This window comes from Falco naumanni, chromosome 16 (genome assembly GCF_017639655.2).
Source record: "Falco naumanni isolate bFalNau1 chromosome 16, bFalNau1.pat, whole genome shotgun sequence".
Classification (NCBI taxonomy): domain Eukaryota; kingdom Metazoa; phylum Chordata; class Aves; order Falconiformes; family Falconidae; genus Falco; species Falco naumanni.
In genome coordinates, this window is record NC_054069.1 from 4,904,724 (window position 1) to 4,932,160 (window position 27,437).

Below are 27,437 nucleotides of genomic sequence, written 5' to 3' on the forward strand. Positions count from 1 at the left end.
TCCGGCCGGTGGTTCCCACCTCAGCTTTCCCACCCGCTCACAGGGCAGCAGCTCCAGCCTTGCCTGGGTCACTGTCCGAGACATCTCCTGCTTCCCCTCACCCACGAGGCTTGTGACGCTGCCGTACAGAGGATGTTAGATTAGTCTGACACACTTTCTCCTTGACAAATCTCCACGGGCTGTGGCACAGCTGATCACAAAAATTTTACTTTTTTTTTCCCAGCTTTCTCAGGATGGAAGGGGAGCAATCTCCTAGGACAGCTTCTCCCCCCTTTTCCACCACACCAGACACTGTATTTGCCTTTCCTCAGCTCTCTGGAGCATCCCCTGCCCTCTCAGATGAGCAACAGAGGTCCTGACTGCTCCAGCCAGTTCCCTGCAGAGCCAAGCAGGAACGGCATCAGCCCAGACAATTTATAGGGGAACCTCAGCAAGAGAGTAGAAGAGACCAGAGGAGGAGCAGAGAGCAAGATAAACCCTCTTAAATAGTTTTGCAGTGGAGTTTACCCGTGCTGCAGCAGGCAACAAAGAGAAACGTCAAGAGCAATGAGACAAGGCAGGGGAGGCGTCGCAGCAGATAAAGGATTCTTCAGGTATGAGACAAAACCAGCTTTGGAAACCTTGCAGAAGTGAGTTTAAAGTCTCCAGAGGATATCAATTGAGAGTCTGTCACTTGGTGTCAGGATAACTTTCTGGACAGCTCTCGGAGCTTGTTAAGCTCTCGCTTGGGCTGCATTTGAGCTCTGGTGGCAGCGCTGTCTACAAGCACGAGCGCTGAAACGAGAGATGAAAAAGACCCGCCGAGTCCACACAATTGCTCCGTTATCCCTCCGATAGCATCCCCCACCACAACCTGCAACACGCCCAACAACGATGGGCACGGGGAGCTCAGCTGGTGTTGCTCAAAGACTCGCTCCCTCAAGGAAGGGATGTTTCTAACCGGGGGCAACACACCGAAACGAGTGTGCTCCCACCCCAAAACAGGGGCCGTGGTGTCCGGGAGGAGCTTGCGGGCACAGGATGGGAAATGCGGGATGAGATGCAATGGCCTGTGTAATGCAGGTGGTCAAACCAGATGGTTGTAACGGTGTCTCAGCACAGCAATCTATGGCTCTGGGAAGAAACTGGCCGCTTCCCCCACAGCAATCATTTCATCAAAAGCCCTGCAAGACTCCCGCTGTTCCTGCTAGCCCTGGATCCCTAACTTTAATTAAGTCCAAACAGCCTTCTCGCAAGAGGAAGGGAGGAGAGGGTGACTCAGACAGCGATGGGACCAGCCGGCGTAATTATCATACAGTTAAGAATATTAATTAAAAACAGCCCTCCCCCCAGTTTAAAAAATAAAAAAATAATAAAAAAAAAGAAATAAAAAAGAAAAGCCTAACTAATCAATTCCACTTAAAGGAATATATGGGGATAAGGAGCAAGAGCAGGGAGGGTGACGGAGAGAGGGATGGGATGCGACGTGAATGCTAACAGCTTCCCACCGTAGCTGCTGCCGCAGTAAGCCCCAGGCCTGGCTGCTTCCAACAGTTACTTCGAGTCTCCTTGGAAATGGGCTCAATCTTTTCTTCTACCTGCTGCTGCATCAGAGCAACTCCTGTGATCACACAAAGGACTTTAAATCTCAGCTTTAACTGCCTTGATTGAATTAAATGCAACACCACAGTAAAGCAGCCTCTTCGTTTAAGGCATAAGCATGGAGGCTTTCTCTTCTGCTAACGGCACTCTCCCTCTTTCTGAAATGATGAGTTGCTCATGGGTTATGCTCTTTAAGAAAGAAAAAAAAAAAAAAAGTCATCTGATAAAGTGGGTTATAAAACCGGTCGTGGTAATAAACGGAGAGCAAGGAGCCTGATGCAAAGCCAGCAAAGGCGGCAGAAACCGCTGTAGGGATGCAATATCTGAACCGTGATTAATACGTGACTGTGGGTGACGGTGGAGGGAGCAGCGCGGGATGCCACTCACTGTGCTGAACCCGTGATGCAGGGGACACAGGGCAGCGCTGTGCCCAAGAGAGGACCTCACCAGGGCAGCTGAGGGGAGAGTATCGATGAAGGATGATGAGTGGCTGGCTCCCACGTGTCAAAGCAGAGGGAGGAGAGATGCCTGGTAGCATGACACCCTCTCGACTGTGGTCACCACGCGGGACAGACCACAGGCTGTGATGGAGGAGCAGAAGGGGACAAAGCCAAGCACTGATGTGATGCGATGGGTGCAGCCTTGCGGTGACTGCTTAACCTCCAACAAAACTACCGTCCCCTGCGCGGGTGCTGCAGGCAAAAGGCATCTCCTATGTCCAGGTTCATGCTAGGGAAGGGAAAGAGTTGGGGGAAACTCATCATGCATAGACTCTGCAGAAAAAGGCTCAAAGCAGAGGGAAAAAAATTATGAGAGATGTTCTCTGCCAGAGCACAACTCTGGTACACCCAACTCCTACACACAGCCATAACTACCTGAAAAAGCCTAGGTCAGGTCACTCCAAGCCAGAGCTGAAAGGACCAACACAACCACAGGCTCATTACAGAGGGTGAAGGGCTTAGCTCCCATCTCTCCTTCCAAAAAATAATCCACATTCATCCCCCTTTCTTGGGACTTGCTTGCCTCTCTGCAAAACAGGGATAACAGCAGCACGCTCCCATGGCTCTTACAAGCCGTGACACAGAGCGGGATGTGTTACGAGAAGGTGCCCGGGGAGCATAAACCATTTCTTTTTATCAGCCTCCATTATTATCACATTAATGTCATCGCCTCTCGCAGGATGAATGCTCAGGTGCCCAGGAAGCACTCCTGGCTCTTTCGTGCCCCTCCGCGGGAGCAGGGCAGCCTGCCGGCAAATGCCCACGAGAATTACGGCCGGGTTCCCGGGCGCAGACACGGCTATCGGTTCCTTTTTATGAGCCTTCATTGTTATTACCACCTATTTCTTTTTACATTCCTGCCAAAATACCAAACATTAATCTCCCTCGCTCCCTGCAGGCAAAACATGGGTAATTGGATTTATATGGGTTAGAAATTTGTTAGATTTTTATATTTATATATATATATACACACACTCACATGCACACACACAGAGAAAATATAAAAAATAGGAGGCGGGGGGATACACTGCCCTGTTGAGACTGGTCCTGCGACTTGGGTACCAGTTGGCTCAAGCCAAAGCCCCCCTGCATCTCAGCTCCCTGCAGCCAGCACATCCCCGTGGCCCAGCCAGCTGTGCTGCCTGCTGGGCTCTGATTTAGGAACTCATCTCACAGCAGTGAACTTCACACCATTGGAGTTGCCAGTCGTGGCTTTTTCTTTGGCTCAGTCTTTCCAACGTTCTGATTTTTCCTTTACTCTCTCCCTTCTTGCGCCTCCCTTTTTTTTTTTTTTTTTTTTATCCTTCTCCCAGCTTTTTTTTCTCTTCTTCCACTTTCTCCCTCCTGGCCCCTCACTCCTCTTCTCTCCAGCTCCAGCCAGGAGGCTGCACCACACACAAAGCTCGGTACACCAAGAGAAGAAAAACCAAGGTGCTCTGTACGAAGGCTCCTCAGGTTTGCCCACTCCAACCCCCACCTGCACTGGAGATGGCACAAAGCACCTTACTGGCATCAGCACAATTTACTGCTTTATTCCTACACCACAACAGTTGTTGTTCTCATTATCCTCCCTTTCCATCGAGAAGCAGACTTCGAGACCTGTTTGTATCCTGAGGAACTAGTCCATCAAGCGAATATAGTCATGGAAACAACTCAATTTAAGCAAATCTTGGGAAATATTCATAGGAAAACAGAAGTACAATATGTGAGTATTTTGCACTAAAGATCCAACCTTGAAGGTTTCTGTCTGTCAGGGAAGATAGGACCTACACATCAAATCAAACCTGCAGTAAACAACCCATTACAGGCTAAGAATCGTAGCAGGGGCTGTGGGGGCATTATTTTTCTCATTAAAAAAAAAAAAAAAAAAAAGAAAAAGAAAAACCAGAATATCCTAACCCTCAAAGGCTGCTTGCAAGGACGGAAGAAGAAGTGATAGTCACTGAATCAGATATTCCTTATGAACTGTCTGCTTGGCTGTAGTATCTACAGATTATCACTTAAAACAATATGTCCAGCTGTTGTAAAAAGCATCCGTGGGTTAGGGCTTAATGCAAGGAGAAGGCAAACTGTGAGAGCAGTCGAGGGAACAGAGAAACTCTTCGGCAACCGGGAACGTGAAAGACAAGCCACTGTGCCCCGGTTTCATTTTGCAGCGTTAACACCTAATCCTTTTCTAGAAACAAAGACTCGAGCTCCTGGAGCAGTGTGCATGATCCAGGGAAAGGACACATATTACCACTCACAATCCCAGGGAGTTTATTATGCTTGCAAAAAGATGTCGTGTACCCTATAGTGAAAGGATTACTAACAGTTGAGTCTCATCCCCTGGAGCTCAATATCACCACTTGTAACTATTTCTGGCTAGCAGAGCTCAAAAAACCGTAGCGTGGGGGTTGGCTTTTTTTTTTTAGCCAAGAGGACCATTCCAGGGCTTATCCTGGCCCCTGGAGAGGTGATGGTGAGTGACTCCTTCTCCCAATGCTGCGCCGGACCATCTCGCTGTGCTCTCAAAAAAAAAAAAAACCTAGGCTTTTTTGAAGCAAAAAGTGCCCTGGTTATGGTCTCTGTGGCTGCAGATCTTTGCTGCTCTGGTCCCGTCTTACTCCCACAGCACAGCCTCTCTTGCCATACCGGCACTGGCTGGGCAGGAGAGGCGTTGGGCCAAGCAGCAGTGAAAGCCTTGCCAGTTGAAGGTGAGCACCCCAAAGCCGGCCCCAAATCTGCCCCTCGCACAGCAGGACTGTGCTCCTGAGCAAGGACCCCCAAGCTCTCCCCGTGCCAGCCAAGCAGGCACCCCACACAAACCAGCAAGCCCTACCCTGACCCAAGGTGGAGGCTGAAATTCATCTCACACAAGGACACCACAGCTCCAAACTCCCTCCAGCATCTCCTCCCGAGATGACAGCAAGGATGAAGGCAAGGCGGGGGGCTGCTCGGCTGCTCCAGCCCCACCAAGGTGGGAAGGGGGCATGACTGGGGACACTGGGAGCCACCTGCACAGTCTCAGCATCTGCATTTCGGCGGCAGCATCTGCCTCTGTGCAACGGGCTGGGGTGGAAGGAGCCCTCCTGCAACCCCCTCCTGCAACCCCCCGACCTTTCTCCAACCACCCTTCCAACGGCTGCAATATTACAGGGAAATTAGCGGGCACTGTAATTATAACTATCAGGAGCAGATAAGACAAGTTAAATACCAGCTACCTAGGGAGAAATTATTATGCCAGCCAGGAGGATCCAAATGCCAGAATCCGTGGCTGTAATTTCACTGAGTCGCCAATTACAGCTCCGCCACGCAGCAGGCTCTACCTTGGAAACGGCAGGTATATATTTAGCTGCTCCAGAAAACTTTTTGGCTAGGAGGGGGAGGGAGGGGGCAGCAACGGAGCAAGTCCTCGTTAATCTGCTCTTTGCTAATCCCCATGCTTTTAGCATTTGCACACAAAAAGCGGCAACTCTCTCCCTACTTCTCGGCAAGGATTTAACAGCAGAGACGTGGCTGCCTTCACGCTTCTTTTCTCCGCCGGGTACCACAGTTGCACGTTGCACAGTGGCGGGAGAGTGTCACAACCCCCATTAACAGGTAGGTAAACTGGGGGCTGGCAGTTTGACCAAGAAAGAGGAAAAAAAAAAAGATTTCAAAATCTGATTTCCTGACTTCCCAGACCTGTGCCCAGAGACTGTGGTCCTGCCACCTGCTCATGCTGGTTGTATTTTACTGAAGCATCATCATGTGCTGGGAAATAGACTGCGGTAGATTATTACACCCGGGGAAAAAAAAAAAAAAAAAAAAAAAAAAAAAAGGAAAAGAAAAGAAAAAAAGCAAAGCAGCATTGTCAGAAATAATTAAAACTATAATTGCAAAAATAAATGGAAGAACGGCATCTCACGATGTTATATTCTGGTGTTTTATTTTTAATTGGACTAGTTCTCGTACTCGCTAATTGACAAAATACAGCCAATCGCAGAGTCCTGGATGCGACTGAGCAAAGCTACCCTGCTTTTTTTGGTCTCCTTCATGGACAAGAAATGGGGAAAGCCACAGGCTCACCAGAAACAAACAGAAAGGCAGAGGGGGATTTGACTTGAAAATGTGCCTTTAAATACAGTGAAAAAAACAGCTCTGTATTTAGTTTAAAGCCTAGTTATACATGCCTAACGCTTTCTGTACAATCTCAGCACCAGCTATGAACACTCGATTCTTCTAATCATAGCTGACAAACTACTGTTGGATCCATTTTACAGATGGGGAAACTGAGGTGGAGAGCAGGAGAGGGGGCTCCTCCAGTCCTCGTGTTCCTGCGGCGACAGCCAGGCAGAAAACCCAGCCCACCCTATGTCTCCCAGCTACTCCCTCCAACAGCTGAAACACACTCTCCTTGCCTTACAGGGGGGTGAAAAAAAAAAAAAAAAAGCCAATATTTCTTAAATACAGATAAAACTATAAAGCCTTGAAATTTTGAGCAGCTGTTGTTTTATGTCTTTATGAACTGTACTGATGCCTGTTATAAAAGGTCGGTTTGCTGGCGGCACAAGCAATATGATCCCGTTTACTCTACAACCCCATTCTAACGCCGCTTGAATATTTGCCACAGCAGCGGTGTTCAGCCCCTGCCTGCATTGCCTTTGCACTCCGGCTCAAACTCTGGCAGCCCTCCGCGATGGTGAAGATGCTTCCAGCACTGCGATGCAGTTGGGATAAAACACAACTCTAGGTTTCTAGCCAGGGTCAGCCCACTGGGATTGCTAACCATGCTGGGGACGTGCCAGCGATGCCCCCATAGCAACCTCAGGGATGGATGCCCGTGCCCCGCAGCTCGCAGGGCACGCATCCAAGAAGCATCGTGCGTAGAAAGCTGAGACTCGGTGGCACTCTTCCCAAAACCAGAAACTTAATCCTTGTTTCCACATCAAATCCCAGCTGGGAAATTAAAAAGTGACCTTCTGCAACCTCCCTGCCGGTTACCAGTGTGCTCCTTGTTCCGTTTCGTGTCCCAGACTGGTGGGTAACAGGGGTTACTGCTGCCATCTAAACACCTGCCCTGCTTCATGGTAGAAGGTTTTGTATTTCAGAGTCAGGGAAGAGGCAGCTTGATTTTCCCTTTAGTAGTACACAGAGAATTCACAAACTGCTTTCAGCTCCCTGGAGAGGAAAGGTGCACGACTATTACGGGAATTGTTTGTTCTTACAATAAAAAATAGTGAATTATCAACAATCTCTGCTTAAAATAAGGGAATCATTTGCTGCTGATCTAAGATGACCTAGAAGTTGCCTGTAGATGGAGCCTTAGTTTCTGCAAGGATTAGGCTGAGCCTCCCTCGGAAAAAGGGTGGAGAGCTGGAAATGGAAGCGCCCAAAATCCAATACAGGAAAACCACAACCGGCCTGAAAAGCCTCCAGGCTTCCTCCACCGCTAACATGCGGTTCTGCTCTCCCTCACGTCTCCTTTCTGCAATGCAATGTGTGGTTAAAGAGCTGATCTTGGAAAGCAACGAGCTTCCATCAGCCCTGCCAAAGCCAGGGGGACTCGCAGGCTCAGCCCATCTCGTGACCAGGCAGCGGCACCGTACCAAGCAGGATGGGAGAGCACCTGGCCCCTCCAGACCTAACGGGACTGCAGCTAATTCTGCAAATGCAACAAGCTGGAATCACAGGGCTCAGTTTTCCAAGGCCAAACTCCTTAATTTGAGCCCTGAGAAACATGTCATTTTGCAGGGAGGACAGCAGAGGACACCACATCTGCTCCTGCTATGGGTGCACAGACTATGTGCTGGGAGAAAATCCCAGCCAGAGCCCCACATCAGACATCTACCACAAACATCACCCAGACGGAAAGACTGCCCGGGGCAATTCCCCCTTCCTGGCTCTCTGTAGGGTATCGCAGCCTGCAAATAAATACCAGCCACATCCTCAAGATGCTCTACCTTTAAGCTGCTGCATGACACCCAGGGTTGATGCTTTGGGTTGCTGCGTGCAATGCCTTGCCCACCTCCAGACCCCAAGGGGAGACAGAAAGCTGCTCCCTACCCAGAGGCTGCAGAGGGGCAGCAGCAGGGAAAGAGGGGTGGGAGAGAAAGGAGGGGACCATTGGGAAACAGCAATGCCAGAAGAGATGGAGCAGACTGAGGGCAAATGGGAGCCGGAGGCCAGAAACAAGACTGCAGCAGGCAAAAGGTAAACTTGAGGAGGAAAAGGGTGGGGGTGAGAGCATGGAAAAGACGCACCGGAGAGCCGGGGCAGGAGCAGATGCCAGGGCGAGGAATGAGTAAAAAACAAGTGCTTTTGGGGCAGGGGCTTCCTCTAAGTGCCAGCGCTGGAAGTCCCACCAGGGGATTCAGAATTTCTTATAGGAAGGCTAAGATACCCCTTTGCTCCAGCGCTGACTGCTTCACAAACATCTCCCCTCTTGAAAACAGCACAAAAAAAGAGGCCAGAAGCTTTAAAAAAACCCAGGAGATCCAAGTCAGCCCTCTGCTGGCAGCTGGCTCGGCTGGCGCTGGAGCTGAGGGTGCTCCCCAGGGAAGGGGCTCAGCCTCCCGCAGAGCTCGACCACAGCAGGCACCCATCCTGCTCGCACCTCCACGAGCATTGCCTTGGAGAGCCCCAAACCCCCACACTTCACCAGGGAGACAAATTCAGACACTGAGGAAAAGAGCACCAAGGCCAAAGGCATCTCTCCGGGGGACTGTCTTCTCTTTAAACTGCCTTGCTCACTCCAGCTCAGGCTAATCATCATTGCAGTTCAATTATGAAGAGCATAAGGAAATGTGCCCTCTGCTCTCCTGCTGTGCCACGGCCCCCAGTTACACGGGGTGATGGCAAGGGTGTCCCAGTGGGTCCCAGGCTGGGACGGAGGAATAGGGACGCACCCAGGACATCCCAAAGTCCAGCAGGCGCCGTGCCGGGAAGCAGACAGACAAGCAACCAACGCCTTTCTCAGCAGCACGGAACTCACCGAGCCCTCAAGCCAGAGCCTGTTCTTTCACACCATCACGTTATGCACCAAATATTTCCCCTCTACAAAGACCACCGAGCCACAGAAAGCCTGCCTGACCCTGCCAGCCTCATGCCTCTGTCTCCCACGTGAGCGCAGCACCCTCTGCTCAAACCAGTGTAAGCTCCCCATCCCTGCAACAGCTCAGCGGCTAACGGAGAGCGTGACACACTGCTCGCCCGTGCCATCCCTGTGCTTGGCTTCGGGAAGAGCAGCTGCTCTCTGCTGCAGCCCTGGTACTCCAGGTCTGAGGGAGGGAGCAGCCAGCCTCGTGGGGGGGGCACACGCCACTTGCTATTGCAGGGAAAGCAAGCAGACTAACTCCTCCAGACTCACTCACTCCAGGCTCAAGCCCCACCGTCACCAGTGCTTCTCCCCCAGCTCCCAGGGTTGTTTGCCCAGCCGGATTAACTGGCTCAGGTCCTCCCTGGGCTGCCCGAAGCACGCACAGCACGACCCAAAGCCCCAGCCGCCAGCTGACTCCCCGCCGCCCTCCGAAAAAGGCTGAGCTGCTATCTGCTCATCTGGCCACGCTGCTGCGATGTCTGTTGAGAGCTGCTACCCTACATGGGTAATGCACCATGTACACCTGTAACTCATTCACGGAATGAAAAGGGATGCTCTGCTGTATTGTGCAGCATAGAAGTGGCCCATCTGCATATAAGCTGCCTGCATTGCTCCGACAGCAAACAGCGTAAGGTAAAGCATCCATCAGAATTCATAAGATGCACCCCTGGAGTAAAAGATTGATTTGATATTAACAGATTCGTGCAGAGACTATAAAGTGATCAAGGCAAAACACTGATACCTCGGAGGCATCGCAGCCCTGGAAACCCGCTGGCAATGCAGGCTGGCATCGGTGCAGGCGGTGTGGACCCCCCCTCCCCTCCCACACAGGCACACGCACGGAGACAACTTCAGGAGCATCAGGCAGCACTAACTCACTGTCTGCCACCTAAGCCCCTTTGTCAGCTCCTCGTCTGGCACCCGCAGCCCCCCACCAGCACCGACGGGAGGTTGCCAGCCCTGCAGCCCTGCTCCCTGCCACACAGCACCAGCACATCGGTCCCCCCCAGACCGCTCTGCCACGATGGGGAAGAGCCCCTGGGACACATGCAAAGTGTCCGGTGGGTCCCAGGACCCTCCGGCAGCCCCATTCGGCGCACAGCATCCCCCGAGAGCCGCAGCCAGGACCAACCTCCCCACCACCACCATGCCCCCCCAAGGCAGAAATCCAGCTGCTCCTACCTGAGCGTGGCACTCTCCCCTTGCCGCACAGTCACGTTGTCCATAGCTTTGGGGAAGGTGGCATCTCCGCTGCGCACGGGCACTCCTGCGGGCACAAGGAAGAGCAGCCTGAGACAGAGGACGACTAGGCACCTCCAGGGCAGGGCTAAGCACCCACCGACCCCCATCCTGCGCAGCAGTGACTTTTCCAACAGGCAAAATCACACCCGACAAGGCCACCAGGAGCGAAAAGTGGGGGGAAGGGGGGGGGAAGAGGAGGGAGGGGGTGCGTGTGTGTGGGGACGGGGGGGAGCAAAACCACCGGGGCGAGCGATGCGGAGCTCCACGGAGATCAGGAGAGCCCCCGGCAAGGCAGTCTGCGAGCACTGAGCCTGCCGAGCGGCATCCGGAGGGAGTCCCCAGTATCCTTGGGTGAGGGAGGAGGACGGGAGGGCCGGGGGGGAGGAGGAAGAGGAGGAGAGAAGGTGCAGAGCAAGAGATGAAGGTCACAGATGTGTGGCTGCTCGAGACGCTACTTTAAGATTCAGTTGGGCACGCGCTGCGGAGATCTGGCATCAAAAGTTTATAACCCAAGGAGGAAACGTAAGTGTCTCTGGCAGGAAAGGGAGGGCGGCCATAAAAAAAGGCTGGGGGAGCAAAACGGGCTCGGAGTTGGGTTGTTCGCCGGCTGTTGCTCTTTTGTGTAAATAACAGAGGGAAAAGGAAAACGAAGACGGAAAAAAAAAAAACCACCCCAAAAGCTCCCCAAAATGCCGATTCTGTCGCAAGATCGAAACTTCCCCGCGGAGCTGCAGGCGAGGTCCTCGGCGCCCGGACGCGAGGCAGAGCCAGCGATGCTCCTCGGCTTTTTGAAGTGGCTGTCCGGAGCCCCCGCGGGCCGGCCCAGCCGGGGGGCTCGGGGTGGGTGCCGGAGCCCCCCGGTGCCGCTCAGGCGCAGAGCGGGGCGGCCGGGGCGCGGGGGAGCGGGCGAGGCGGCGGCAGCATCCCAGCCCCGCCGGCGCGGCTGGCCGGCAGCATCCCTGGGCGGCGCGCAGGCGGACTGCCCGGGGTTGTCATGGCAGCGGCTCCATCACTGACCGGCACTTTGGCTCCCGCACACCCGCACGCACCCAGCACCCGCACACGGGCGAGCGGGCGGGGAGCCCAGCCGAGCGGCGCACATTTCACACGCCAGCCTTTAACCCTTGCCGCACCGCGCTCGGCGAGCAGAGGCACCGAAGCTCCCACTAGCCAAAGGGACCACCCCCACCCCCCTTTAACCATTTCACCCCCCGCGCAGAGGGGACTCTTCTCATGCAGGGCACGCTCGCCCCGCAGCCCCCCAAGAGCAGCAGGGTGCTGGCTCCCTTCCCGCCCCAACCGCTGCATCTTTCCCTGCATCCACCTGTTGATGCATCTCCCACCCCGCTGCATGCGAGGCAGCGGGTAGCAGAGAGGGGTTGGGGCCAGCCTGCAGGCAAGGTAGTGAAGAACGGTGTCCTGCCACCACGGGCTTGTCCCACGGGACTGTGTAGGCTGGAAGGGAGCTCCAGAGTATCTCCCTGGCCTGGCCCTGCTGTCCCCGCTCCCTGACAGAGATCGTTGCAGTCGAAAGCCCAAAGGCTTTCCACCCCACCACTCACAACAGGACAGCACCTGACATCAACAACAGCTTTCCTGCTTTGGAGGCACCCAGAGACCACCATTTACCTCCTCCAAGAGCAACTGAGGGCATCAAGACCTCAGTGACCATCCAGACACATCTGTGCCTGTGCCTACAAAAGAAAATCAGCCTCACGCTGCCATCTCCCTGCAGTGTGCTGTACATTCCTCCTACCCAAGCCAAAACAGGCTGGACCTCGGTTGGGTGCCTTCCTCCAAAGGGCATCTGCCTCTTCTACAGAATATATCCTGGGCAGCTCTGTCCCTTCCAGGGACCAGAGGAGGAGCATCCTGACCAGCGAAAGTTTTACTATTTTGGAGCCCCAAGCTCATCCAGAGACCCAAACACAGCTGCTAAAGCTAATAAAGAGGTTTTGCAAGGGTTTTCCAGTGATCCCAAGCCCAATTAGCAGCATAGCAGGTCCTTTGTATACGGCAGTGGCACACAGAGACCCTGAAAACACTGCTAGCCACCGGCTAGCACTGCAGGGATGCGTGCTGGCTCCAGGCACCGGCTATGGCTGCAGGCACCAGAGGGATGCTCACTGCAGTTTGGATAAATAGGACAGGCTAGGAGCAGAGGGAAGCACGGAGAAAAGCAGGGCTGAGTTTTCCGTCAGAAAGAAAGCCTTTCAGCTGCTAAAAAGTTGGCTTAACCCTGAACATGCAAGGCTGGCTGCTTCAATGCCAGGCATCCTTCGGGGGGAAGGATGGAGAGGAAGGACACCCCCATCTCCTTCCCAATCTGTTCCCATCCTGGCACAGAGGAACTGTGTCTGCTGGCAGGGAGGGAGCAGCAGCAGAAAGGAGTCAGCATAAACCCGTTGCAACTCCCCACCAGTGAGACAGCCTGGCCCCAGGTGCTGCTGAGCCTCATCCAGCAGCAGGGTGAGCTCCAGGGGGGTGGATGTTGCAGGGACCAGAAGCTCTGCCGGGTAAGATTGTGTTTACCCCTTGGGATAGGAAGCTGTAGACGTAGAGTGTACGTAGCAGAAAGCCTGCCAGAGCCAGTGCAATTCAGGAAAAGGGAGATTTAAAGGGGGGGGGGGGGGGGGGGGGGAAAGGCTGTCTGCCTCAGAAAGCCTCTGAGGAGGCTGGAGAGACATAGCTACACAAACAGATGTAAAGGCATAGACAGACAGATAGCTAAACTGGCTGCAACAGACAGCTGGGCACAGGTAAGCTTATATGGGGCATCGGGGAGGGGAAAGAGAGGGCTGGAAAGCAAATGTTACACATATTTACGTAACAGAAACCTGCCTAACTGGGTAGGGACCCAACAGCCAGGAACAGCTATGCAGGAGACTGCCGGAGATACGTCTGCACAGAATCACACAAAGAATGGTCATGGTTGGAAGGGACCTCTGGAGATCATCTCGTCTCAACTGCACTCATCCCCAAGGATGCTTTGGGCATCTGACAGAGGGTACAGGCAGCCAGAGCAGCCTCTCCTGTCCCCATCTTCTGGACCACCCCAGCACAAATATCTCCCGGTCCCATTGCCCTGGTTTACTACCTCCTGAGGGAGCACACTGCCATCAAACAAAGGCAGCAAGCCAGGATATGGGGGAGAAAAGGGCAAGGGAAAAAGAACTCAAAAGCCAAGAGGCTACAAAATCTGGATGCAAACACGAAGTCAGCAGACAAAAGCAGAGCTGCTTTCATACCCAGACAGTTTGCAGACCTGAGATTGTATGGGGTAGTCATGCAGGTGGCTTCAGTTCAGGTCCGTGTCTAAAAATATCGTCTAGCTGAGAGGGACACAGAGGCTGGCACAGGCCCTGGGGGCATCAGGCATATGGCAGTGGCGGATGCTGCTCCTCATGGTGACGTTAACAAGCCCTGACCTTCTCTCATCATCCCAGAGGCTCAGAAAGAAACTGAGACTGCAAGGACGAGTCCCTCCACCTCCCCGTCTCTCGCCTCCTAGCCGATTGTCAATCTCAGCTTTTATTAGTGGTGCAGTTTGGCCTCCATCTCCCTCAGAGATTTCTCCCTCGTTGCTCTAATCAGGAGCTTGCAAATGTCAAGAGAACAGGCCTGGAAGTAATTAGTGAGGGACCAGAGCCCGGGGGCCACAGAGCAGCTCAGAGGCAGCGCTGCTCCTGCTCCGGCAACATGCTGGGGAGCAGCCTGCAGCCACCAGGACCTACGGACAGCCAGCCTGGATTTGATTCTCCAGCCTCCCTGCCACTCCCAGATTATTCTCCCCATCTCATCATGCTGAGATGCCCTCTGTGCAGCAGGAGGTGAACCCAGCTCCCTTGAGATTAGTGGTGAGAGATGGGGAGACTGCAGCACCACTGGGACCTGATGCACTTGGCCAGCAAGTCACCTCCCCACTCATGAGCATCCTTTGGGACACTGCCTGTTCCAGAAGAGCCCCAAAGAGTATTTCTAACTCCTTTTCAACAAGACACGGATATTCATAAGCTATGGCCTTCCCACAAGCACCCTGACTGGGTAGGGGAGCGCTATCAAGCATGGACACAGCTGTACCAGCGACGTGCACTTCATAGAATCACAGAATGGTTTGGGATGGAAGGGACCTTAAAGGTCAACTAGTTCCAACCCCCCTGCCGTCGGCAGGGACACCTTCCACTAAAGCAGGTTGCCCAAAGCCACGTTCAACCTGGCCTTGAACACGGCCAAGAGCGGGGCATCTACTTCACCCCACAACAGCAGCTTCTCCCATGAAGGGCCCACCAAACCGCCGTGTCCTTCTCAAAGGGGAAAAGCACAGTCCTCAGCAGGCAAAGAAAACTAAATCTTAAAGGAAAGATGCAACTTGCTTTTCTTCTTTTCTTTTTCCAAGATGCACTTTGGTGTCTCTACGCCATTCAGCCTTGTTTGCAACTGAAGGGGTTAATGCTTCACCCAGAAAGCAACAACCCAGCAGAGCTGTAGGGGACAGCAGTCCTTGGAGGAGCTGGGCTTGTTTAATCAAAGAGCTAATCCTTGCTCCCAGGGATTTGCCCTCCAGCACTAGTGGAAGTGGAAGTTCTCCAGATCTCCCTCTGGAAACCCCAGAGAAGCTTTTTCAAAGACAACAGCTCCTTTCCAGTCCCCGGCTTCCAGACAGCTTTCTGAAAACAGGGCTCTTTTAAGGCACCTCTCTCCTGGGACATGTGAAATTTCTAATCCTGAACATCCTGGCCACGCGATCTGGCCAAGATATATGTAACACCTCCATGGTGAATAGAGAGCGCTGTGTCTTGTTGGTATCCTGCTACATACAGATGGCGTCTGGGCTTGTGGCTATAAGATTTTTAACTAATATCTTTCTGCACTATTATCCCCTCCTCCCTTCTCTCCCACCTCCTCTTTCTCTCCCTCCTTCTCTCCATCTGTCCCTACCCCCTCTCTTCTCCACCTTTTCTCTTGCACACTTGCAGCTGCTAATTTTTACCCAGCATATTTGGCAATCCATCCCGACACCTTCCCCCACGCCCCGCCACCCTGCTTCTTGCTTTTCCCATTTGCTGCCGAATATTCTCATTCCTTCACCCGAAAAAGAGAGCATGCATGGAGAGCACTGTGCATGGGCAGGAGCAGCACGCACACCCCATGCAAAGTAGCACAGCAGGGAGAATCACATCTCACAGTCCCAGGATAAAGCTGAGCATCTATCTGCCTGTGTGGGGGAGGGGGGGTATGGCAAAGCATCACCCCCTTCGCGGGATGTAAACCTTAGGAAAGCCATTCACAGCTGCACTGACCGCTGCCTGGCCGATGGCACGCATGCAGCTCTCCCCCTCTGTCATCCCTGCCTCTCTGGCAGAATTTATTTATCCCCACTTAATTTTTCCAGTTGTTTTATCTTGTTTTATCTTCACACTAAATCAGGCTCCCTCTGCAAACCGAACTTTTATTTTCCGTGCTGTTACATTTAATGCATTTTATCGCATGAATTTAGCAAAAAAAAAAAAAAAAAAAACAAAAAACTGCTGAGGTAATTGTGAAAAAAATGCAGCCTATTCTTCAAATTGATCGCAGTGCTTGAGCTCGCCTGGGCAGAAAATGCAAACTCAAGACTCCAGCTCCTCGCTAACACCCAACTGCTGGACTGGTTTAGCAGTCAACGCCCAGGTAGCCCTTCCAACACCATCCCTGTGCCCTAAATGCATGAACAAATCTTCCCTTCTTCCATAAAATCCTTCCAAGAAGATGGAAACCCAGCCTGGAGTCACGCCGACAGCATGGCGAGGCAGGTCGTGCTTCAGGAGGACCTGCAACACCCACCCAGCTGCACGGCCATGGCTGCGGATTTTACCGGGATTACTTTACACTTAATGCTCAGCGTGCAGCTAAAATCCTCCACTGAACCAGAGACATATGGCACGCTTAAACTGCGTGTAAACCTGACAACTGAATTTCAAAAAGGAGGCAGCTCTGAAGACACCCACCTTGCGGAGTTAAAAGCAGCCTCCCTCGTTACACCAAATATTAAAGCAAAAATATCAACTCTGAAAACACCCTGCGCTGCTCAAGGAAACCTTGAAGGGGCTGGGACACTCGGGAACAGCAGAACCATGCGGAGCCGTCACAACATCGCCCAAAAAGCTTGAAAGGCAAGGATTTCATTTTCCAGCAGCATTTCTGACAAAGATCCAGGAATTTAATTTTTTTTATATATATATATATATATTTTTTTAACTAAGGAAAGCAAAATGTTAAGATTTTCTTCGCGTTGCCAAGATTTTTGTGTTGCCATTCCTGTTGGTATTTAGTGCGTTTGGGCAAGTTTTCAAATCCCATGCTATCCTTCCCTTAAAACCTGACTCTCCAGGGAAAGGGTGTGGGGTGGGGGTGGGGGTATTACAGACATGTGACATTTTGCTTCGTTGCCAAAACATTTCCATATCAAAACACACCAAAGTTCAGCCTTAAAAAAAAAAAAAAAAAAAAAAAAAAAATTGCCAGCCAACTGCCAAACAGCACACACAAAAAAACCAAAAAACCAAAAAAACAAAAAAAAACCCAAATAAAAAAACCCAACCCCAGTGCATTACGTAGTCCCTGCTGGCATTTGCCAAAGAGATGCTTCCAGGAGCCCATTCCCAAATTTCCCATGTCCCTGGGAAGCAGAGGGAAAAATCTGGAGGGGACTTACAGCTTGCACTGATCCATAGGGCCAAGCGAGGGGGACTTGAAGGCACCTGCAAGCGCATCCCACTCAGGCAAATTTATTCAGGGGTGGGAAGAGGATGTAGGTAGTCGCTGCCTGCCCCTGAATTATAGGGTGCAGGCAATTTGCAGCACCTGGGAGGCTCCAGCCCCACAGAACCTGAGGGAAGAGGGAGGGAGGCAGCCAGCCTCCACCCCTGCATGGCTTTGCCCCTGGGCAGGATGAGGCCAACCCCCCCCTGGGACAGTGAGGAGCAATTAAAAGCCCACCTGCTTCACTATCACCCCCAAGGACATGGGTTGCTCAGGGGAACCCGAGGGTGTTACGGGTACCGGGGCGCGCTGCAGCTTGAGGGCTGCTGGGGACAGCCACCGTGCACGGGGACGGAGCTGTAGGGTGGGTGACAGAGCCCATTCCCCCCGCCCCCCCAGACAAGGGCAGGGTGGGCAAGGTTTGAGGTTGCAAAATGTCCCTTCTTGCTCTGAACCCTCTGAGCTGCAGGGGACGGGGGAACTGCTCCATCCACCCAAGGCCCAAAGCCCTGTGGAGGGGGAAGGGAGGGAAAGCAGGTTACCAACAGGGGCAGACCGGGCATGGCCGAGCACGGGGCAGGGCGATGGCCCCGCTTCCCCCCACTGCCACCTCTAAGGGCATCCCCCCAGCCCCAAGGTGAGCATAGGAGATGGGAGGTGATGTTGGGGTGTTGCTGTTGAAGAGCGGGTGCTGATGGAGCCACGGTGCAGCACGGTGCATGTACCCCATCTTCCCAGCCCCAGAGACTGGGGGGGGAGCCCAAAAAACCGACATAGCTTTTCTGCAGAGGGAGGGACACAGCCCTCTTGCCCAGGGCAGAGCAGGAGCACAAGTATCACATACACTCACCTCTGCAAAATCATCTACCAGCCTAGAGAAAGCCAAGGGCCATACACACACTTGGGTGCCCACCATGCATGAGCATCTCGGGTTCATCCCAAACCCTACGAACGAGCCTGACTCGGTGGTGGGAGGAGGTCTGAGTTTAGCAAAAGCCACAGCAAACGTTCCAGTGCCGCAAGCTGAACCTGAACCACAAAGACAGAGGCAAGAGAGAAGCAACCAGGAAGAGGCCATGCACAGGCTGGTGGTCTCCAGCTGAGGCACCCCAAGGTCCAAGGGGCCAGGAGCGTGGACAGACCTGAAGGTATCTCTGAGATGGAGGAGTTCCAGAAAGATGTGCAAATGGGAGAGAGCTCTGACAGCAAAGGGGCCAGGCTGGCTTTGATGTAGTTTCTCTATCATCAGTACCATGTTTACGTCCCACCTAATGACTTCTCACTGGGACAAGGTTTGGAGGCACAACCACATTCCCAAATTAGTCCAGGAACAGGAGAAACACCAAAAAAGGGAGATCTTGACCACAGATGGCTTGGCATTGCTGAGTCTGGGCATGCAACGTGCACTTGAGTCTTACAAGCCATTACAGACTAGAAATGGAAAAGAGGAGCTGGGATTTACTCCCGCACCTACCACAGTCTCACCCTGACTGCAGGCAAGGCAGCGAGCCTCTCGGAGCCCCGCAGCTTCACCCACCTGCCAAGTGGAGCAGGAACATTTCTTCCCTCTCCTGGGAGCATTACAAGCCTCATTTCATAGATGCTCACGAAGTGTTTTGTGAGCTCTTAACTGAACCAGTAAAAGGCCAAATAAATAGATATCACATCGCTCTGATGTTTCTAAATGTGAAGCCACTGCCTGGCCTCCAGGCTTATTTACGAAATACAGAGACCTAGAAATGATCAGAGCGCAGTCGTGCAACCTACGCTAGATGCTGGAAGAAGGAAACACCATGCTCTTGGCTGTCCTGGGAGGCTCAGTAACAGTGGCCCCAGCACACATTTAGAAGGTGAAAGAAAGGAAAATCGTATCACGCTATTATCCTCAGTGTGCACTGGCATCTTTCACACCTGGGTGACACAAGAGCCTGCCACGGAGCTGGCTGGGCTGACACAGCCTACACCCCTGCTCAGCGGCAGGAGGACCACACATCCCCCAGCCAACCCAGCCCCGTGCAATGCAGACGTAACCGACTGCAGATCCTGGTGCCCTGCAGGTTTGCCAGCCAGGACCAAGGCTCAGACCTGCCTTGGTATCGGCAAAATGGCCAAGATAGTAAAATTCAAAGATAAAGAGGGAGGGAGGAAGAGAAAACTACGCCTAGCTACATCGAGATGGATGGGAGCTTGAAAAGCTGTATTCCCCTGCAAGCAAGGCTCGTGCCCTGCAGCATGAGAGCTGAAGCACTGCGCTTTGAGCTCTACCTGCCCACCATGCACTCCTCATCCTCACCAATATGGTCCTCTCCTGTCAAGCAAGAGGGTCCTCAATGGCCCCGTGGTTTTCACCACGCAGCAACGCACCCCTTGCCCTGTCTACCACCACCCTGGGCAAGCCCAGAAGCCTGCCTCTGCCTTCACACGCTCATTTTCACACCTACAGACACACTCGCTCTCCCAAGGCAAGCAGCCACCACGCAGGAGCCTTCAGGAGCATCTCGCTGATGGGGCAGCTGGCTTGGGAGCTCTCAGCTCCTGCCTGCTGGAGGAGGCAGAGGCCGGAGGACTGGGAGCAGGGGAGGGTCTTTGCAGAATTGGGGAGAAAAACACCCCTGTTCCCCATCCTTGCCCCTGCACGCTCAGCACCGTGCTGCTGCTGGGCAGGTTTGGCAGTCGTGTTAAGCAGGGAAAGGTCTAAACACTTATTCTCAGCCTGTCTGAACTACTCAGGCTTCACGGGCTGCAAGTCCCAGGAGAAATAAAAATTCTCAGTATTTTCAGTCTTTCCCCTCTGTGGCCAGTGCAGATGGGGTTTTTTTCACCTTTGAAATTCTTGCTTCTAAGGGCTGAAGGGAGGGGGAAAAAACCCATTAGGTGAGGGAAGGATCTTGGTTCCTGCAGGCTTGGGAAAACTTCCCTGGCAGTTTGATTTGAGCTGTGGGCAGACACCAGTGCAGGTCCCCCGCTATCCAAACCGGCAGATCTGCTCCGTGCTGATTTATTCCCAGTGGTATTGGGCACAATGAGATAAATATGCAAGTTGCAAAGCCAGGGTGCAGATGTGAACATCTCCATCTTCCTAGGTCAGTTTTAATTCATCTTTTAGAGTCAGCCTGGTCTGAGCCATTCACTTCTGACTCCAACCCAATTCTCTTCAAAGCCCAGCTCTGTCTGGATTCTGGGATTAAAATCGAGGTTTGCAGCAAACAAAACTAAGCATGCTTTATGAGGAAGAGTAACCTTGGGGGAGGGTTTGACTGCAGTTTCAAAGGCTGAGCAAGGCTTCTGTACACAGCACTGCCTCAGTTCTGCTTGCTGTCAGCAAACCCTGCTATCTCCAGGTTGCTGACAACCCGACAATCTCCGATACCGCAGTAAGGAAACAACCTGCAAGCTGCAAAGCCCGTTATCCCATTTTGCAGAGAGAATAACGAGGCAGGAAAAGACAAAGGAACCCAAGTACCTTTGGAGAAAGGAGAGAGCTGCCCAAGGCCACCTTGGAAGCCCAGGGTCCCTCCAAAGCATAGCTCCATGCAACATTCCCCATGGACACATGGCTCTGGAGTAAGCTAAGCTGCTACCAGGAGCTGGTAACTCCACCAACAAATAGCCCGGAGGCTCCTTCTGCCATATTCAGGCCCACCAGTTCAAACAAGGAGACACCACTGCAAAACCACGAGTGTTCCCAAAACAGGTTCCAAAACGATCTTCTCAAGCTGCACAGGGTTGGTGCAAGACACCAGGGTCACCCTGCCCAAGGTTATTCACCCCCAGGTACGAGCATCAGGCAGCACAACGAGCCAGAGAGCTCCATCACTTGCCCGCCCAGCCTGCATCTCCTCACGTACCTTGTTATTAAAGCCAGCATTTGTCATGTTAAGCAGCTGTTCTAACATAAAGCAAAACTGTCAAGAAAAATACGAGCGTTGCAGATGGGCAGCATTTTCTTCCTAACTGCTGGATTTTTATTTTTTTTGATTTTTTTTTCCCCTCCCATCTCCTTCACCCTTTAAGACTAGCCCTCCTATTGCGGCTGGCTCTGCGAGCCACCATCCTGATAAGCAGCCGCTTGCTCACTTCTTCTGGACCTCGCAGCCTCTCCTATTCATTGTTGTTTCTCTGTTGCTACAAATTGGCACTTCTAAAGAGATTTCCAGGCCAAGTATTAACCCCCTCCGGAGCCCAGCCACATAAACACACACGTTATTTGTCAAACGAGAGGAAGGCAGTCAAGCTGTAGGGAAATTTAAGTGACTTGTCTGAAACAGCACCAAGGAGCGAAGGCGGAGGAGCCAAGACAGACGTCCCTAAATGCCACAGGACTTTCTCTCTTCCTTCCAGCTCCGTTTGCAGACGAAACCCTGAAATCCTCCGTCTGCCCGATAAATCAGCAAACGCAAGCTCCCTTTCAGAGCCAGAAATAGGACCCAGGAGTCCTGACATCACACCGCCATACTTAAGCGCAAAACAAGGTTTCCTCTCGTTGCAAATTCCAGTCCAAACTCCTTTAAGAAAAAGTTTTATAGAGGTTTTATTTATTGTCAACTCCTGGATGATAAAATGAGGCCGCTACAAGTCCTATTTATTTCCCACCCTCGCAGGAATCGGAGGGGCTGAGATGTGAAACAAATGAAGGGCTCCAGCGCTGACCCTGGGCTCGTGCTGGTTTGCAGACCGCTGGGTGATTATTTTGTAATAGCTGATAGCATCTGTGATTTAATGCAGCTGTTAGAAATTAGCAAGGACTCCATCGAAAGCGTCCCAGTCACTCACGATAACAGGCTAATAAATCATTCCGCCAGTGCTCCGTGGCATTTATGGTTCTATTTTAGAGATGCAAAGCATAGATCCGGCTGCTCTACTGGATTTATTTTTATTTATACTTTTAATAATGCAATTAAATAAATAAATTTAGGATGTTGTGACTGTTGCCAAAAACAGCACCGATGAGAACTTCCCCTGCATGACTTCCCTTCGTTATTTTCTCCACACTAGCCAATTAAACGGAAAACAAATGGCTCCAAGGCTCCACCAAGATATTGTTTCCAACGCACGGTGTGAAAAACTCAGGCAGCTGAAATCCAGGGGAGGCAGGAAGGGAAGACGGGGAAAGCTGGGGTGGCTTTCCCTCTCCTGTCCATCCACGGTTCCTCCCTTCACACCACAGCCCTGAGGATCTGGATGCTGTGCGTCACGGAGGCATATGCAAACGCACTCACAGTTGCCCAGTCCTCAATTAGTCACCAAACCCAGCTTTATTAATTTCTTACGGGGCAATGCTTTGGGGCATTCCCTATGTTCCTGACAAGAGTAGAAAAGCAGCAACTTCCCCTGTATCTACCTACTGTGGCTGCAATCCGGGTGCTTAAAAACCTCCCCTGAAACCGGATGGCTGATGCCAGAGCAGGAGGGCGTCTCACGAGGCTGGCTGACCACCCTGGCATGTCTTTCTCCACCGAACCACATCACGACGGAGCACACGCTACTCTGTCTGAGTCCCTCCAAACAAAACCAAGGGAATTACATTTGCTGCCTGGGATGGTGTGCCTGGTCCAGACATCCTACTTTGGAGAAACGGCTGAGGGAGCTCATCATGCAGAGACAGACGTGAGATCCAAAACCTTCCTTCTCCCTTGCTCGTGCCTTGCAGCGTGAGAGAAGCACCTCGCTTTGCAGTGTCCCAAATGGCTCCACCACCCTCACAAGAGATGCACCGAGGAGCAACGCACCCCTCATTCTGTCCACCGTCACCCCGGTGAGCCCAGGAGCCTGTCTCTGCCTTGACACACTCATTTTTGCACCTACACACGCACCCGCTCTCCTGAGACAAGCAGCCACCACCCAGAAGCCTTCGAAACATCTCACGGATGGGGCAGCTCTCCGCTCCTGCCTGCTGGAAGAGGCAGAGATGCCAGGAGGAGAAGGAAAGCAAACAGGGTCTTTGCAGAACTGGGGAGGCAAACACACCCGCATCCCCATCCTTGTGCCAGGGAGAGGTCACCATGCGTCTCGCCTGCTTTTGCCCCGAAATGAACCCCCCACAGCCGGCATGTCCTGGAATGGGATGCACTGCAGGTTGACAGCTGCAGGGTCACAGTTTATTTCAAAGAGATTTTCTGCAAGGGTTCCCCAGGCTCGCCTTGCACACCGCCGGGGAGAAACCAGGCACACCCAGCTCAGCTGCTTCAAGGATACAGAGGCAAAGACCAGGAGCAGAATTAGGCCTGGAGTTGTCTTGATTCATGCCCAAGGGAGGTTCACGTTGGGTTCTTCTTCTTTTAAAAATCATCTTAAAATGAGCCTTGTCCTGTAATCTCTCACATGGTCAGTTTGCATTCTCGCAGGGAGCCTGACAAACACACAGACATCCTTGGATGCCTTTCAAGGTCCACTTCACCTCTGGAGGGTTTCCATCACTTGGAGAAGTGACCCATCCTGAGTTCGGTGCGAGCCCACCTGCACCCTGCATCAAGGTGGGGAGCAAGCACTCCAGCGTCTCACCTCAGCGTTACCGACCTCCTTGCTCTCCTGCGTTCCAACCCACCCAAATCAAATAACAATTTTAAAAAGACTGTTACTTCTCCTTTATCTAAGAATATTTTCAGTTAATAAGGAGAAGGATCCTATTTATTTTTCAGCCGTGCGCTAAACTCTGGTGTTAGTGAGTTTAGAGTGAGCCAATAAAACCTGTACAGATTTCACTGGAGCCGAATCAGATCTCTGCTGTGTCCATTTAAAATGCCCTAAGCATTTTCGTCATCTCCTTACTTTTAAGTAGAGACACAGTCAGAAAAATTAATCTGCATACACAGCCCCAGAGATTTCGTATTTCTTCTCCTGTGGTGACAGTTCCTGACCAGATCTGCTTAGTTTACAAGTTGGGAGATAGGGTTGCTTCCCCGCTCCGTCAATTAAAACCTCCAGCCCTGCAGATTCCCCTGGAATGGAAATACTTGCCCCCCCCCCTCACCAGCTCTGCCACCTCGGTGCAGGATATACAGCCCTGGTCATGGCTCCTGAGACACGGGTGGGTGGGCGAGGGAAACCCCTCCGGCTCCCGACCCGGAGCTGAGCAACAACTCACTGGAGAGGAGACGAAGCGTTGGGTACTCTCACCCCCCACACGTGAGATGGAAGCAGGGTCGACATGAAGATCTCCAGCAATAAGATGCCGAGGACGGAGGTCTTTGGAGATCACGTGTAAAGCACCAGCAGAAAGCCACCATGTCTAGCTCTGAGGTTTTCTTTTAATTACAGAAACTGACTTTTTGCAATTACTGCTTAATATAATGGAATCTCTCATTAAAGCAACGGGTTCAACCGCTCTGATCTGTTCCCATTTAAATAAAGATGGATGGAGAAGGCTCTGGGAATTGGCACCACCCACCAGACCGGCATCTCTAACTCGGGAGCTCCGAGCAGGATCAGATCAGCCAGGAGTGAGCTGTTACCGGCGTGTTCGCAGCTCCCCGGTGCCCCAAGCAGGGAGATGCTGGGTGTGCCGAGGGCAGAGAGCACACAGCTTGGGACCTCAGCAGGTCTCTGAGCGTGTTTACATTGCTCCCCCAGTGGGTTTTTTAGGTGCATGGATCTCCCACGGATGGAGTTGCAAGTCCAACAGCCCGCTTGGGCTCTTCCCTGCCCTTCTTGGCGCTGCCAGCAGCCTGCTGCCATCCTCCACCATCCTCAGACTAACGCATGGTCCCCAGTTTGACACCGAACCTCTGCAGATGTCCCTCCTACCCAGCAAAGAAGTGCCTTGATGACTGCAAAACCCCATTAATGCCTTCCTAAAAGAACTGAGGCTAGCCAGGTATTCCCTTGGGTACAGCCAGGCCTAATCCTGCTCCAAGATCCAAAGCGAAAGTCCCACTGCCCTCTGTAGAAGCCACTTGGTACCAATTATTCCTTTCCTTCCCCCAAATCCTCCTCTTAGCATGCAAGAAACTGAAAAAGCCTTGTTCTTTAAAGAAAGCAGAGGGCTTCAGTAAGCACTTTTAACAATATTCTAATACTAAAAATTCTAATTAATTTTTTGCATGTTTAAATACATTTGTCATGTATTTTCATTAACACCATTCTGTGCCATCTTTAATTTGATAATCCCCTCGCCCTCTGCAAATAACCTCCTCCAAATTCTCCAGCATACCTGGCATGCGGAGAGCTGAGCAACTCTCCCAAGGCCACCGGGCACATCGGTGGCAGTGGTCCACAGTCCTCTGCTGGGATCAGTGTGAGAGGGAATGGGAAACGCAACGGAGAGAGCAGACTGGAAACAGATCTTCGTGGCAGACCCAGGAACCCACATTACACCAAGCCTCTGGCAAATGGAGATGTGGGAATGTTTTTTCTTGCTAGGACCGCTACAAAGCAGGTGAAGAAGCAAGAGGACAACAGGCATCAGTGGCAGTTCTCAGGGAACATCTTATTTTCAAGACCATTGGCACATCAAAGGAAAGCCACTCAACTTTCCAATGCCTTAAGGACCAGCTCCTCTCCCTAATGTGGAAGATAAAAGTGGGGAAACAAGAAGTGACCCCAAATACACCTCGATCCATTCTGACTTCTATGATACCATCTTTAGGGAGAGCAAAAACCCTCTCTCTGAAGACTAATTTGAGCTACTGCCTGATCACTGCCTGGAGCAGGCTGGTATTTAGTAGCCGCACAGAGCTCTTCTGCACTTTTTTTATTTATTAATATTATTATTATTATTATTTTTAACCATGGAATCATTTTATTAATATTAATAAACCTGCATAAAGTGCTAATTTCCTCCATCATTCCCCTAATTACCTCTATTGAATTGTGAGGATCATCTGCATGAATAATGACTCCCCATGCATTTGCTTCGCTGTTCCACCTCTGTTCAGCAAAGAAATCAGCAAGAGCTGGATCCCGCACCCGCAGACAGGAGGGAAGGGTCTTTCAAACCACCACCAGATGCCTCCTGCATCGGCAGCAGTAAGTAACGGACTCTGCCCCAGCCTCAAAAACCTGGCAGGGATCACTGGATTCATTTTGCATGAACACAAGGGATGGGACGGGTCTGCTAAGGGGAGGGCGACTGCTCTCGTGCGACTTCTCAGTGCACAAAGCCTCCCTCTGCTTCCCTGGAGCTGCAACACCCTCACAAGCACTTTCAAATAAAGTCTGCATGGGCCACTTGTTGCACAGTGTCCAGCCCTCCCGGCCACCCCAGAGCCAACGGCGGTATGGCTCCAGGTTCTGGCTAAGGTAGAATCTCCCCCTGGATTTTGGTCCCAAGAGCAAGGAGCCAGCAGCACCACCAAGGGACATCACCCATAGCTGCACACAGTGGCTGGGACAGAAGGTCCTAGACCGGGCTGGGAGGGGGGTTATGCCACAGTGACAGCTACTCCCAAAGCAGCGTGTGCAAGACAGTCTTCCCAGGAAAGACCAAGTACAGAGAAACCTTTTCTTTCTTTCTCTTTTTCTTGCTGATGCCAAAATGTTTTTCCTTCTTAAGTCATCTGTAAAGTTCTGAAACCACACGCAGCGTGGGAATGCTTTCCAGCTCTGGAATCACCCCAAGCGCTGGTGTTTAGCACAAAACCTAGGATGACACGTCAACGTCACCTCCACGGCTCCTTCCTGGGAGCACCTGCTGCACTGGCTCCACAAGGTGAGCCAGGAAGAAAAGGGACACCAGCACATCTCTACAGGCTGGTCTCCAGCACAGCCTGGCAGGAACAGCTGCACAACACCCTCCGGCTTGCTAGGGGACCATAAGTCTTTAAAAGATGTATGATGTTCTTGGATGGGATCCATTTCCCTGCAGCTACCACACGCCAACAGGCTCGCACGAACGCAGAGGTCTGCCAGCACATGGCAGCCTGATGCTGAATCTCTGTGATGGACCCTCTGCAGGACCTGGCATCCTCTGCTACCAGCGCCGACTGCTGCAGGACATCTGGCCAGGGAGAAAATTCGAAGCACGAAGGGAGATCTCCATAACCATCACTGCTCCTATCATAGAAAAGCAGCTCTGACCAGCTGCTTGCTCAGGCAGAGGGGAAAGACGGGACATCTCTGACTCCCCCACCCCATTTTCCTTGCTGTGAGCTTCCTCGGCTTACGTGACAGCCAGACTGGCTGCCCTTTAACCACAGCCCTAAGCTGCAAGGTGGCCACGGGCTGCTTTTCTGCCTTCAGAAAGTCCTCTTCTGGTAAGGGGATCGGACACATTGGCACTTCCCTTTCTTGGCAGCAGCGTGGTGGGGAGAGGGAGGGGAGGTTAGCAAGGTTCTCACTTCGCAGGAGAGGCTGCCTGGATCATATTTGTATTCATT

The 27,437-nt window shown here is 52.2% G+C and overlaps 1 protein-coding gene across 6 annotated transcripts in view; it reads right to left on the reverse strand.

Moving 5' to 3' along the window:
• LOC121098360 (opioid-binding protein/cell adhesion molecule homolog) overlaps positions 1-27,437 on the reverse strand; it is a 309,136-nt gene that overhangs the window by 98,874 nt on the left and 182,825 nt on the right. For 3 of the 6 annotated variants that reach the window (XM_040616273.1, XM_040616275.1, XM_040616272.1), the window contains one exon: positions 10,324-10,408. In XM_040616273.1, coding sequence (XP_040472207.1) covers positions 10,324-10,408 — 85 coding nt within the window. Of the gene's footprint in view, positions 1-10,323; positions 11,502-27,437 lie in introns of those variants that run through there. The other 3 variants (XM_040616276.1, XM_040616271.1, XM_040616274.1) reach the window with 3 other exon arrangements.